At 50.9% G+C, this 12526-nt stretch overlaps 1 protein-coding gene across 1 annotated transcript in view; it reads right to left on the reverse strand.

The window, feature by feature from the left end:
• trappc10 (trafficking protein particle complex subunit 10) overlaps window positions 1–12126 on the reverse strand; it is an 80101-nt gene extending 67975 nt beyond the window's left edge. The window contains exons 1-6 of the mRNA XM_068041304.1: window positions 12050–12126; window positions 6954–7089; window positions 6117–6313; window positions 2997–3192; window positions 2279–2390; window positions 1647–1894 (exon numbers count right to left, since the gene is read on the reverse strand). Coding sequence (XP_067897405.1) covers window positions 1647–1894; window positions 2279–2390; window positions 2997–3192; window positions 6117–6313; window positions 6954–7089; window positions 12050–12087 — 927 coding nt within the window. The 5' untranslated portion in view covers window positions 12088–12126. The remainder of the gene's footprint in view (window positions 1–1646; window positions 1895–2278; window positions 2391–2996; window positions 3193–6116; window positions 6314–6953; window positions 7090–12049) is intronic.
• Between the last annotated feature and the right edge of the window lie 400 nt (window positions 12127–12526).

Here is a 12526-nt window from a genome sequence, read left to right on the forward strand (position 1 = left end):
ATTCAGCAGAAGCATCACAGATTTAGGAAAGGATGTGTTTGACAAATCTGTTAAGAGATTTTTGAGGGTGTAACTAGCAGGATAGATAAGGGGGAACATCTGGATGCAATGTATTTGGATTTTCAAATGGCATTTGACAAGGACTCACGGGACTGGGGGTAACATATTAGCATGGGTTGAGGATTGGTTATTGGACAGAGTAGGATTAGATTAGATTAGAGATAGAGCACTGAAACAGGCCCTTCGGCCCACCGAGTCTGTGCCGAACATCAACCACCCATTTAATACTAATCCTACACTAATCCCATATTCCTACCAAACATCCCCACCTGTCCCTATATTTCCCTACCACCTACCTATACTAGGGGCAATTTATAATGGCCAATTTACCTATCAACCTGCAAGTCTTTTGGCTTGTGGGAGGAAACCGGAGCACCCGGAGAAAACCCACGCAGACACAGGGAGAACTTGCAAACTCCACACAGGCAGTACCCAGAATCGAACCCGGGTCGCTGGAGCTGTGAGGCTGCAGTGCTAACCACTGCGCCACTGTGCCACCCTTTTTCAGGTTGGTAGGCTATAACTAACAGAGCACCCCAACAAGCAGTGCTTGGGCCTCAGCTATTTACAATCTATATCAATGACTTAGATGAGGGAACCGAGTGCAATGTATCCAAGTTTGCTGATGGTATAAAGTTTGGTGGGAAAGTAAGGGGTGAGGAGGACGCAAATGGCTGCAGAGGGATATAGACAGGTTGGGCGAGTGAGCAAGAACATAGCAAATGGAATAAAATGTGGGGAAGTGTGAAGTTATTCATTTTAAAAGGGAAAAATAGAAAAGCAAAATATATTTTAAATGGTGAGAGACTGGGAAATGTCGGTATTCAGAGGGACCTGGGTATCCTTGTATACAAATCTCAAAGTTAACATGCAGGTTCAGCAAGCAATTAGGAAGGCGACTGGTATGTTGGCCTTTATTGCAAGAGGATGAGTACGGGAGTAAAGATGTCTTGCTGCAATTGTATAGAGCCTTGGTCAGACTGCACCTGGAGTATTGAGAGGTGATCTAATTGAAATTAAAAAATTGTGAAGGGGTTTGACAGGGAAGGTGCTGGAGGGATGTTTCTCCTGGTTGAGTTGGGGGTGGGCGGGGCGGGGAGGGGGAGGGGGACAGCTAGAACACAGGGTCACAGTCAGTTAGAACTGGGACGAGGAGAGACTCCTTCACTGAGAGGGTTGTGAATCTTTGGAATTTTCGACTTTAGAGAGCTGTCACTGAGCATATTCAAGTAAGAGGTTGATCGATTTTTGGGTACTAAGGGAATTAAGGGATATGCGGATAGTGTAGCAAAGCGGAGTTGAGGTAGATGATCAGCCATGATTTTATTGACCCATGTGCCCTGCTGTCGGGAGCTGCAGTGTAACCCAGTGCCGAGGTTTGATAGACAGGGGAGGAGTCTTGTATAACCACACAACACAAACAGACCCCCCTCTCTAACATTATTTCCCATTCGCTTGTTCAATCCAGCAGTGTTACAGGAGAATGAGGAAATTCTGATATCTCAGCAGCTCCTTTATTAAAGGATGGTTTCCCTGATGGCTCAGAGAGGAGTTTGAGAGACTAAGTGAAGCCTCGTATGCACTACCTCCAACAGCTTCAGCTCCTGGACACAGTTGTGCAGCAGCTCGAGGGCGCGCTGTGCCACCTCCCAGGGCCTCTGCAGGAAGACAAGCAACGTGCACTGCCTGGAGAACAGGTAGCTCCGCAGATCCAGCAGCGTGGCCTTGTTGTTCTGGATCAGGTCCCTCTTCTCCATGTCGATGGGTTTGCGAAGGACCAGCCCGTTCCAGTTCCGAACCGGCTGGCAGAAGGAGGTCAGCCAATTGGCTCCGTCTGAAATACAAGGGAGCAGGATCAAACATCAGATGGGCAAAGATTCAGGCAGCTTTAACTTTCAGCGGAATAACCCCAGGGGAGGGGGGGGGGGGGGGGGGAGGAATGAAGGAACCAGGGTTTTTTGGGGGGGGAAGTGGGGATAGAGAGGACAATCCACAAGGCACTCAATTTGGGAAATGTGGAGGTGATATTTAGCTGTAGAGGACACCCTGGATTCACCTGATACACATGCGCACACACTCACACTCAGGTTTTTCCCAATTTTACCCTCCCTTGCGCAACAGTGGAGCTGATTTTGTGTCCCTTTTCCTGTTGGGGAGAGTTCCACATAGAACAGGTGCTGTTGGTGGATTAACTGGGGAAAGCCAGGCTAACACTTACCGCCAGCACCATAGTTGACAACGTACTGTGTGAAGAGAGCATCAAGCTCATCATACTGTACAAGCGCATCTTCAAACTGCTGCAGCATCTCAAACACAAAGGCCAGTTCCTCCTTCAATAACAGAAGAGACAAAAACAATGTCAGGACACTGGAAAATACACACAGCAAACACCAACTGCACCATTGCTGGAACAGAGGGAATCTAGATGGAGGCCTGTGACAGTGTGCTGGGTACAATGGTCAACAACCCCCTCACAACAAATCAACTTAGAGTGGCCTCACACAACATCCAAGAGACAGCATCAATCAATCTGCAGTATTGTTGCCGCCACTACACTTAGCACTGGGTTACACTGCAGCTCCCGGCAGCAGGGCACTGGGTTACACTGCAGCTCCCGGCAGCAGGGCACTGGGTTACACTGCAGCTCCAGGTCCCGGCAGCAGGGCACTGGGTTACACTGCAGCTCCCGGCAGCAGGGCACTGGGTTACACTGCAGCTCCCGGCAGCAGGGCACTGGGTTACACTGCAGCTCCCGGCAGCAGGGCACTGGGTTACACTGCAGCTCCCGCTCCCGGCAGCAGGGCACTGGGTTACACTGCAGCTCCTGGCAGCAGGGCACTGGGTTACACTGCAGCTCCCGCTCCCGGCAGCAGGGCACTGGGTTACACTGCAGCTCCCGCTCCCAGCAGCAGGGCACTGGGTTAGGTCAGCCCTACCTGAACCATGAAGTATTCACAGAAACTCCAGCCAGCCTCCGTCCTCTTCTCCCTCATGGTTCTCATTTCATCCTCAAACTTTCCCAAGTTCTTGGTAAACGACATAAGCAGCAAAGTCCTGAGCTTGGAGAAGAATGTATTCCAGGATTCCTGAGCACGGGAAGAATCCTTCAGGGGATCTGTCAGCACCACACACCTGGAAGAGAGAGAGAATGACAAGTCATAAAAAGACACTTCATCTGTTCTGTAAATTCAGACGGACCCTCCCATCAGACAACACGGTCAACTCAGCAAGTCGCAGTGTTAAAGCCACAGCCCTGAACTCTCTCAATGGTTCAGTTTGAAACCCCCATCAGGGGGAACAGACCGAGAAATCATCCCCGATAACGGGGAACAGACCGAGAAATAATCTCCGATCGGGGTAACAGACCGAGAAATCATCTCCGATCGGGGTAACAGACCGAGAAATCATCTCCGATCGGGGTAACAGACCGAGAAATCATCTCCGATCGGGGTAACAGACCGAGAAATCATCTCCGATCGGGGTAACAGACCGAGAAATCATCTCCGATCGGGGTAACAGACCGAGAAATCATCTCCGATCGGGGTAACAGACCGAGAAATCATCTCCGATCGGGGTAACAGACCGAGAAATCATCTCCGATCGGGGTAACAGACCGAGAAATCATCTCCGATCGGGGTAACAGACCGAGAAATCATCTCCGATCGGGGTAACAGACGGAGAAATCATCTCCGATCGGGGTAACAGACCGAGAAATCATCTCCGATCGGGGTAACAGACCGAGAAATCATCTCCGATCGGGGTAACAGACGGAGAAATCATCTCCGATCGGGGTAACAGACCGAGAAATCATCTCCGATCGGGGTAACAGACGGAGAAATCATCTCCGATCGGGGTAACAGACGGAGAAATCATCTCCGATCGGGGTAACAGACGGAGAAATCATCTCCGATCGGGGTAACAGACGGAGAAATCATCTCCGATCGGGGTAACAGACGGAGAAATCATCTCCGATCGGGGTAACAGACCGAGAAATCATCTCCGATCGGGGTAACAGACCGAGAAATCATCTCCGATCGGGGTAACAGACCGAGAAATCATCTCCGATCGGGGTAACAGACCGAGAAATCATCTCCGATCGGGGTAACAGACCGAGAAATCATCTCCGATCGGGGTAACAGACCGAGAAATCATCTCCGATCGGGGTAACAGACGGAGAAATCATCTCCGATCGGGGTAACAGACGGAGAAATCATCTCCGATCGGGGTAACAGACCGAGAAATCATCTCCGATCGGGGTAACAGACCGAGAAATCATCTCCGATCGGGGTAACAGACCGAGAAATCATCTCCGATCGGGGTAACAGACCGAGAAATCATCTCCGATCGGGGTAACAGACCGAGAAATCATCTCCGATCGGGGTAACAGACCGAGAAATCATCTCCGATCGGGGTAACAGACCGAGAAATCATCTCCGATCGGGGTAACAGACCGAGAAATCATCTCCGATCGGGGTAACAGACCGAGAAATCATCTCCGATCGGGGTAACAGACCGAGAAATCATCTCCGATCGGGGTAACAGACCGAGAAATCATCTCCGATCGGGGTAACAGACCGAGAAATCATCTCCGATCGGGGTAACAGACCGAGAAATCATCTCCGATCGGGGTAACAGACCGAGAAATCATCTCCGATCGGGGTAACAGACCGAGAAATCATCTCCGATCGGGGTAACAGACCGAGAAATCATCTCCGATCGGGGTAACAGACCGAGAAATCATCTCCGATCGGGGTAACAGACCGAGAAATCATCCCCGATCGGGGTAACAGACCGAGAAATCATCCCCGATCGGGGGAAGAGACCGAGAAATCATCCCCGATCGGGGGATGAGACCGAGAAATCATCCCCGATCAGGGGGATGAGACCGAGAAATCATCCCCGATCAGGGGGATGAGACCGAAAAATCATCCCCGATCAGGGGGATGAGACCGAGAAATCATCCCCGATCAGGGGGATGAGACCGAAAAATCATCCCCGATCAGGGGGATGAGACCGAAAAATCATCCCTGATCAGGGGGATGAGACCGAAAAATCATCCCCGATCAGGGGGATGAGACCGAAAAATCATCCCCGATCAGGGGGATGAGACTGAAAAATCATCCCCGATCAGGGGGATGAGACTGAAAAATCATCCCCGATCAGGGGGATGAGACTGAAAAATCATCCCCGATCAGGGGGATGAGACTGAAAAATCATCCCCGATCAGGGGGATGAGACTGAAAAATCATCCCCGATCAGGGGGATGAGACTGAAAAATCATCCCCGATCAGGGGGATGAGACTGAAAAATCATCCCCGATCAGGGGGATGAGACTGAAAAATCATCCCCAATCAGGGGGAACAGACTGAAAAATCATCCCCAATCGGGGGAGCAGAGGGAGAAATCATCACCCATTGGGGGGAGCAGAGGGAGAAATCATTCCTGATCTGGGGGGAGCAGACTGAGAAACCATCCCCGATTAGAAACACAGAAAAATAGGAGTAGGCCATTCGGCCCTTCGAGCCTACACCGCCATTCAATACTATCATGGCTGATCATCCAAACTCAGTACCCTGTTCCCACTTTCTCCCCGTATCCCTTGATCCCACTAACCCGAAGAACTATATCCAACACTTTCTTGAATATATTTAATGATTTGGCCTCAACAGCTTTCTGTGGTAGAGAATTCCAGAGGTTCACCACTCTCTGGGTGAAGAAATCCCTCCTCATCTCAGTCCTAAATGGCTTAACCCCTTATCCTTAGATTGTGACCCCTAGTCCTGGACTCCTCTGCCATCGGGAACATCCTTCCTGCATCTAGTCTGTCCAGTCCTGTTTGAATTTTGTAGGTTTCGATGAGATCCCCACTCATTCTTCTAAACTCGAGCGATTGGAGGGAGTAAACTGAGAAATCATCCCCAAATCGGGGGGAACAGAAAGAGAAATCATCCCCAATCGGGGGGAACAGAAGGAGAAATCATCCCCAATCGGGGGGAACAGAAGGAGAAATCATCCCCAATCGGGGAACAGACTGAGAAACAGTGGACTTCCCGTACCTGTCACTTTGTTTGTTGCAGAAGTCATTTCTGATCTTGTCAACAATAGATGTTCTGGGGAGAATGTTGGTTTTGTTCTTTTTTTTGGCATCACTCTCCACGACAACAATCAGCCAATCAGTGCTGCTGTAAGCTTTTAAAATGTTCTGCCATTTTGTTATCTCGTCCTTTGCTGTTGCTTTGTAAACCTCGGTGTCCTAGAAAATTCAAAGGGAAACCATGTTTCAATGGACCACAGGGAAACAAGGCATAGGCACAGACAGTCTCCACCCCGGGATCATCCCCTTGCTCGGCACAGGGGACTGGACACAGCAGAGCCATCCCTCGCACACATCGCTCTCTGACAGAGCAGGAGGTCACATGATCATGCACTGCAAGGTCAGGTTGCGGCAGAGAGAGGGAGCAGATGGTGACACCTCGTCACCCAAGGAAAAGGACGTGTAAAAGAAAACTGCTTCCCTCACACACCTCTCCCAATATTTGGGTCTGAGACCATGAACCTGTGGCCTGACTGGTGATGCAGCAAGTCTAAAGAGGGAGAGCGGGAAAAATACATTGACTTGAACAACCCTCCAGAGACTGCACTTGCAAATCCCTCCTCAGAAATCACCACGCCAACAAGCTCATTAATGGTTATGAGTGAGTGAGTTAGTCTTTATGCAGAATGTACCCTCTCTCAGACCAGAGATGCTGATCCTCATGGTATAAACTGCTAGATTTTGGAGGGGGAAGATGTTCATGAAGAGCAGACAGCCTGTCATGGAGCCAGAGAGAAGATCTTGGCATCAGGTGGAAGGGGCAATTCCACAGAGAATCTACACATGCCGCCATACTCACACAGCAGTCCGTCCAGAATATGTGCAGGAATGGAAAGGTTAAAAGGGCTCGATTACCCTCCTTGGGTATCAGTTCTTCCTTAAACTGAACAAAATTCGCTTCAAGGTGGATCAGCTTTGGCGGTCGCCCATAGGACCTGGAACACACGAGGGAAACAACATTCAACATTCTACCATCCTTCTCTCTGGCCAACACCTGGCTACTCAGTAAAGTACTGCCAGATCATCGAGGGCAATGGGTACGGAGGCCGACACCGCCTCCCATCGAGGGCAATGGGTACGGAGGCCGACACCGCCTCCCATCGAGGGCAATGGGTACGGAGGCCGACACCGCCTCCCATCGAGGGCAATGGGTACGGAGGCCGACACCGCCTCCCATCGAGGGCAATGGGTACGGAGGCCGACACCGCCTCCCATCGAGGGCAATGGGTACGGAGGCCGACACCGCCTCCCATCGAGGGCAATGGGTACGGAGGCCGAGACTGTCTCCCATCGAGGGCAATGGGTACGGAGGCCGACACCGCCTCCCATCGAGGGCAATGGGTACGGAGGCCGACACCGCCTCCCATCGAGGGCAATGGGTACGGAGGCCGACACCGCCTCCCATCGAGGGCAATGGGTACGGAGGCCGACACCGCCTCCCATCGAGGGCAATGGGTACGGAGGCCGAGACCGCCTCCCATCGAGGGCAATGGGTACGGAGGCCGAGACCGCCTCCCATCGAGGGCAATGGGTACGGAGGCCGAGACCGCCTCCCATCGAGGGCAATGGGTACGGAGGCCGAGACCGTCTCCCATCAGGGCAATGGGTACGGAGGCCGAGACTGTCTCCCATCGAGGGCAATGGGTACGGAGGCCGAGACTGTCTCCCATCAGGGCAATGGGTACGGAGGCAGAGACAGTCTCCCATCGAGGGCAATGGGTACGGAGGCCCAGACTGTCTCCAATCGAGGGCAATGGGTATGGAGGCCGAGACTGTCTCCAATCGAGAGCAATGGGCACGGAGGCCGAGACTGTCTCCAATCGAGAGCAATGGGCACGGAGGCCGAGACTGTCTCCAATCGAGAGCAATGGGCACGGAGGCCGAGACGGTCTCCAATTGAGGGCAATGGGTACGGAGGCCGAGACGGTCTCCCATCGAGGGCAATGGGTACGGAGGCCGAGACCGCCTCCCATTGCGGGCAAAGGGCACAGAGGAAGAGACCATCTCCTATAGAGTGCAAAGGGCACGGGGCTGAGACTGTCTCCCATCGAGGGCAATGGGCAGGGGGCCGAGACCGTCTCCCATGTCACTGTGGTGGTGTGGCTCTTATCACCAGATCACACCTTGGCCTGACCCCCTTACTCCGCTGGCACGTTCTCCTCCTTGTTCCATCCCTTTCAGCTCTCATTTAAAATCCTCATTCTCTACCGCCCTCCCAACTAAGAGGCTAATTTTCTCTGAGATACCTTCACTGCTTTGCTGTCTCAGCCTTTGCATCAGCAACCTCTCACCCTCAGTGAATTCAATCTCCGTCTCAACTCATCATGCTCTCTCTCCTCTGAGTTCACTGCTGTCTTATCCCCCTTAATCTCACCCTCCATGTAAACTCCCCAAACCATATTCACAGCCACCACCTTGAGCTTGCCATCTCACGTGGCCTCGCTACTCCCATCGTATAAAACAAAGATAAGGTCACCTCCGATCACCCACAGGCCCCTTCCACGCCCCAACACTACCTCATTCTGTATTCATCCCTGGAAAACACTACCCCCAACTCACTTTCAAAATCCCAACACTCGAGCCCATGGCCCTTCATTCACCACAACATTTCTGCAGCTACTGATGTGCTCACCTGCAGCCTCACTTCCACCTTGAGTTCCGAAGAAGGGTCACTGACCCGAAACGTTAACTCTGCTTCTCTTTTCACAGATGATGCCAGACCTGCTGAGTGGTTCCAGGATTTCTTGTTTTTATTTCACTTCCACCTTTGATGCCCTAATTCCCAATACAATCATTACTCTCTCTCACTCTGAACATTGCCCCCAGTACAGCCCTCATCTCCATTCCCTTAAGTCCAAGGGACAGACTTGAACAGATATGGTGGACAAGTGGTTTAGTCATTCACCGTCAGATATAGCTGGATCAGATAAAATACTATCAGGTCCTGCTGTCATCTGCTAAAACCGCTCACTATTCCAGGATCATCCTGAAATGCAAAGAAACCACACCCCCCCCCCACCCGCTTTTCTCTACTGCAAACCGTTTTCTTCAACCCCTCTCCCCTGTCTCCTCTACCTCTCACAAGGAGCTTATGGACTTGTCACGAAGATCGAGACTATCCAATCAGTTGTCTCTGCCACATCCCTCCCGTCCACTAGCTCACAGTGCTAAGCTTACTCTAAAGTACCCAGCTGCCCTAGCTCTGAACTCGTATCTTTCTTTAGATTCTCTCCAATCTCACCTCGCGCCCTCTCCAAGCTTATCTTGTCCATGAGACCCACCTCCTGTTCACACGATCCTATTCCCACTAAACTGACCACACAACTTCCCCTCCAGATCCCCATGTTAGCCGATATTACCAGTTCTCTCTCTCCAGGCGTTGTCCCTCACTCCTTTAAATCCGCCGTCGTCACCCCCTCCTCAAAAAAAAACCCTTGGCCTCACCGACCTTGCAAACTACAGCTCCACCTCCAACCTCCCTTTCCTATCCAAGATCCTTGAATGCGTTGTCACTCCAAAATCCATGCCAATCTTTCCCAAAACTCCATGTTTGAATGCCTCCAATCAGGTTTCAGACCCCGTCACAGTTTTGAAACAGCTCTCACAAATGGCCAACAATGTGACTGTAATAAAAGTAAACAATCCCCTCCTCATCCTCAGCCTTTGACACAGCTGACCACAGTCCCCACTTCAACTAGAGCATTGCTACCCAACCCGAACCCGACAGGACCCCATGACATGTGTCGGGTTCGGGTCAGGTCGCTCTTCCAGGTCCGGCATTCGGGGTCGGACCGGGTTGGACACAGTGACAGCCAGGACGTCACGGCGGGAAACACGCCACACTAGTCTGCAGTGAGCGACTCCATCAAAGGTAGAGCACAACCTCTTTATTGTAATCAACTTTATTCCGGTGGTCAGGTTGGGTGCGGGAAAAAATGAAAGGGCTCAGATCGGATGTGGTTCGGTCAGGCTCGGGTCGGGTTTCATTTGCAGACCCGAGCAGGCCTTTAACTTCAACTCTGTTCCCTACCTACCGACTCCATCCCTCTACCTGGCAACTGTCCGAGACTAAACCAGACTGTTTGCAATCAGTGTCATATTTGACCCCGAGATGAGCTTCCGACATCATATTCATACCATCACTAAGACAGCCTATTCCTACCTCTGTAATATTGCCCAACTCTGTCTGTCTCATCTTATTTGCTGCCGAAACCCTCATTCATGCCTTCATTACCTCCAGACGTGACTATTCCAACATATTCCTGGCTGGTCTCCCACATTCTGCTCTCCATAAACTTGAGGTCATCCAAATCTCCTCCAGCCCCACAACCCTCCGAGATTTCTGCACTCATCTAATTCCAGCCTCTTAAGCATCCATGATTTTAATCACTCCACCACTGGGGGCCGTGCCTTCAGCTGCTGATGTCCAAAGCTCTGCAATTCCCTCACTACACCTCTCAGTCTCTTTACCGGTGTAGGTCAGTGATCACAGGGGGTTGGGGGTTGGGTAAATGGGACTTGGTGAGAGTTACTCTCACTACACCTCTCAGTCTCTTTATCTCTCTTTCCTGCTTTAAGCCACTCTTTGACCAAGCTTTTGGTCAACGGTGTCATATTTTCTTTTATAATGCCTCTCAAAGCACCTTGGATGTTTTATTACATTAAAGATGCTGTTACAGACGCTGTATAAATATGTTGCTGTTTGAACGCAATGGACACAGAGCTGAGACCATCTTCCATCGAGATCCATGTGGAGCCAAGCATTGATACTAACCCGGGGGCTGGAAGCTCCACTGGAAGACAAAGAGGTTTCAGTAACAGATCACCAGCTAGCTGCCTAACTTGGCCAGAGGACAGAATCGGGTATTTAGATACCACTTTAGAGCAAAATAGCTTCACCTACAATGATTTATTTTTTGAACTAATTTATGGGACATGGGCAAGGTCAGCAACATCCCCAATTAGAGTCATAGAGTTATACAGCACAGAAACAGGCCCTTCGGTCCATCATGTCTGTGCCAGCCATCAAGCACCTAACTATTCTAATCCCATTTTCCAGCACTTGGCCCGTAGCCTTGTATGCTATGACGTTTCAAGTGTTCATCTAAATACTTCTTAAATGTTGTGAGGGTTCCTGCCTCTACCACCTCTTCAGGCAACTGTCTGGAGAAGTGGTGATACATGAGGGCCAGTCGTGATGGTATGGGACTGGAGTCACATATAGGCCATGCCGGTTAAGGACAGCTTTCCTTCCCTAAACTGAATTCAAATTCTCATGGTGGGATTTGAATTCATGTTCTCCGGATTGTTACTCCAGCCAATGATTCCAGTAACATAACCACTAGACTACCCAACCCTTTCTGAGACTGACTGCCCCATCAGCACACAGTCGACACTCAGTCAGTGAGAAAACTGCTGCAAAATTAAAACTCGAACAATAGTCACTGATATCAGCTGTGTGGTGTGGGCTGGGCAGAAATGGATCCAACTCTGTCCCCAAGATTGTGCCAGTTAGGAATCTCTCCCCACAAGGAAATTCTGGGAAATAGGAGGAAAAGTGCCCCCAATTTAACTCAACCATCAATTGAAGCAGGTCAAGGAAAACCACCAATCTTGGGAGAAAGCAAATTCTCACATCCTCCCAGGACTCCACTCTGAGGTTCAGGGAGGTGGGGGGGTTCAGGGAGGTGGGGGGGGGGGTGGTGGGGCGACGGGGTTGGGGGTGAAGGCATCAACAAGCCATGGGCAATATCTGAGGCAAGAACAGCCACTGGCTGCGAGAGACAAACAGATCAATGGTTGTGGGAATGGTGGGGTCCCTTAGGTCTGAGATCTACAGCATCTAGCAATCTAATCAGAGCCCGAGAGAGCAAAAACAAATCCAGACACTGTTACCTTCTCCATTCCATAGGCTCACGTGGAAGTTGCTGCATGAGTATCGAATAAACGGAGGAGAAGAGTGCCTGATCTCCCGCACCTGGAGAGAAAATAACACGGACTGAGTCCTGGGTCACAACCTCTGCATGGTCAGATACTGTCTCACTGGAACCACCAGCTATAACCCCGCCACCTGGTAAAACAGCCAGCTCCCCCTCACATCACAGAGCTCAGCTCCAACAGGGGGAGGACTGCACACAGCTCACTCTGATAAACTCCAGCAGCGTCACCACAGGCTGCAATTGAGGTTATTGACCAGCCAACACCCATTTACCCATCCACAAGACTGGATACAGACAGGAATACTGACACTTTCTCCTTCCACTCCCCAAAAGGTGCCGCGTCCATCAGATACGCAACCCAGTGAGCACCATTGAGATATTCAACTAATGAGGGTATCACTGCCTGAAACTCACTCTCAGGTATCTGTTATTC

The sequence above is a fragment of the Heterodontus francisci genome, chromosome 10 (genome assembly GCF_036365525.1).
Source record: "Heterodontus francisci isolate sHetFra1 chromosome 10, sHetFra1.hap1, whole genome shotgun sequence".
NCBI lineage: Eukaryota > Metazoa > Chordata > Chondrichthyes > Heterodontiformes > Heterodontidae > Heterodontus > Heterodontus francisci.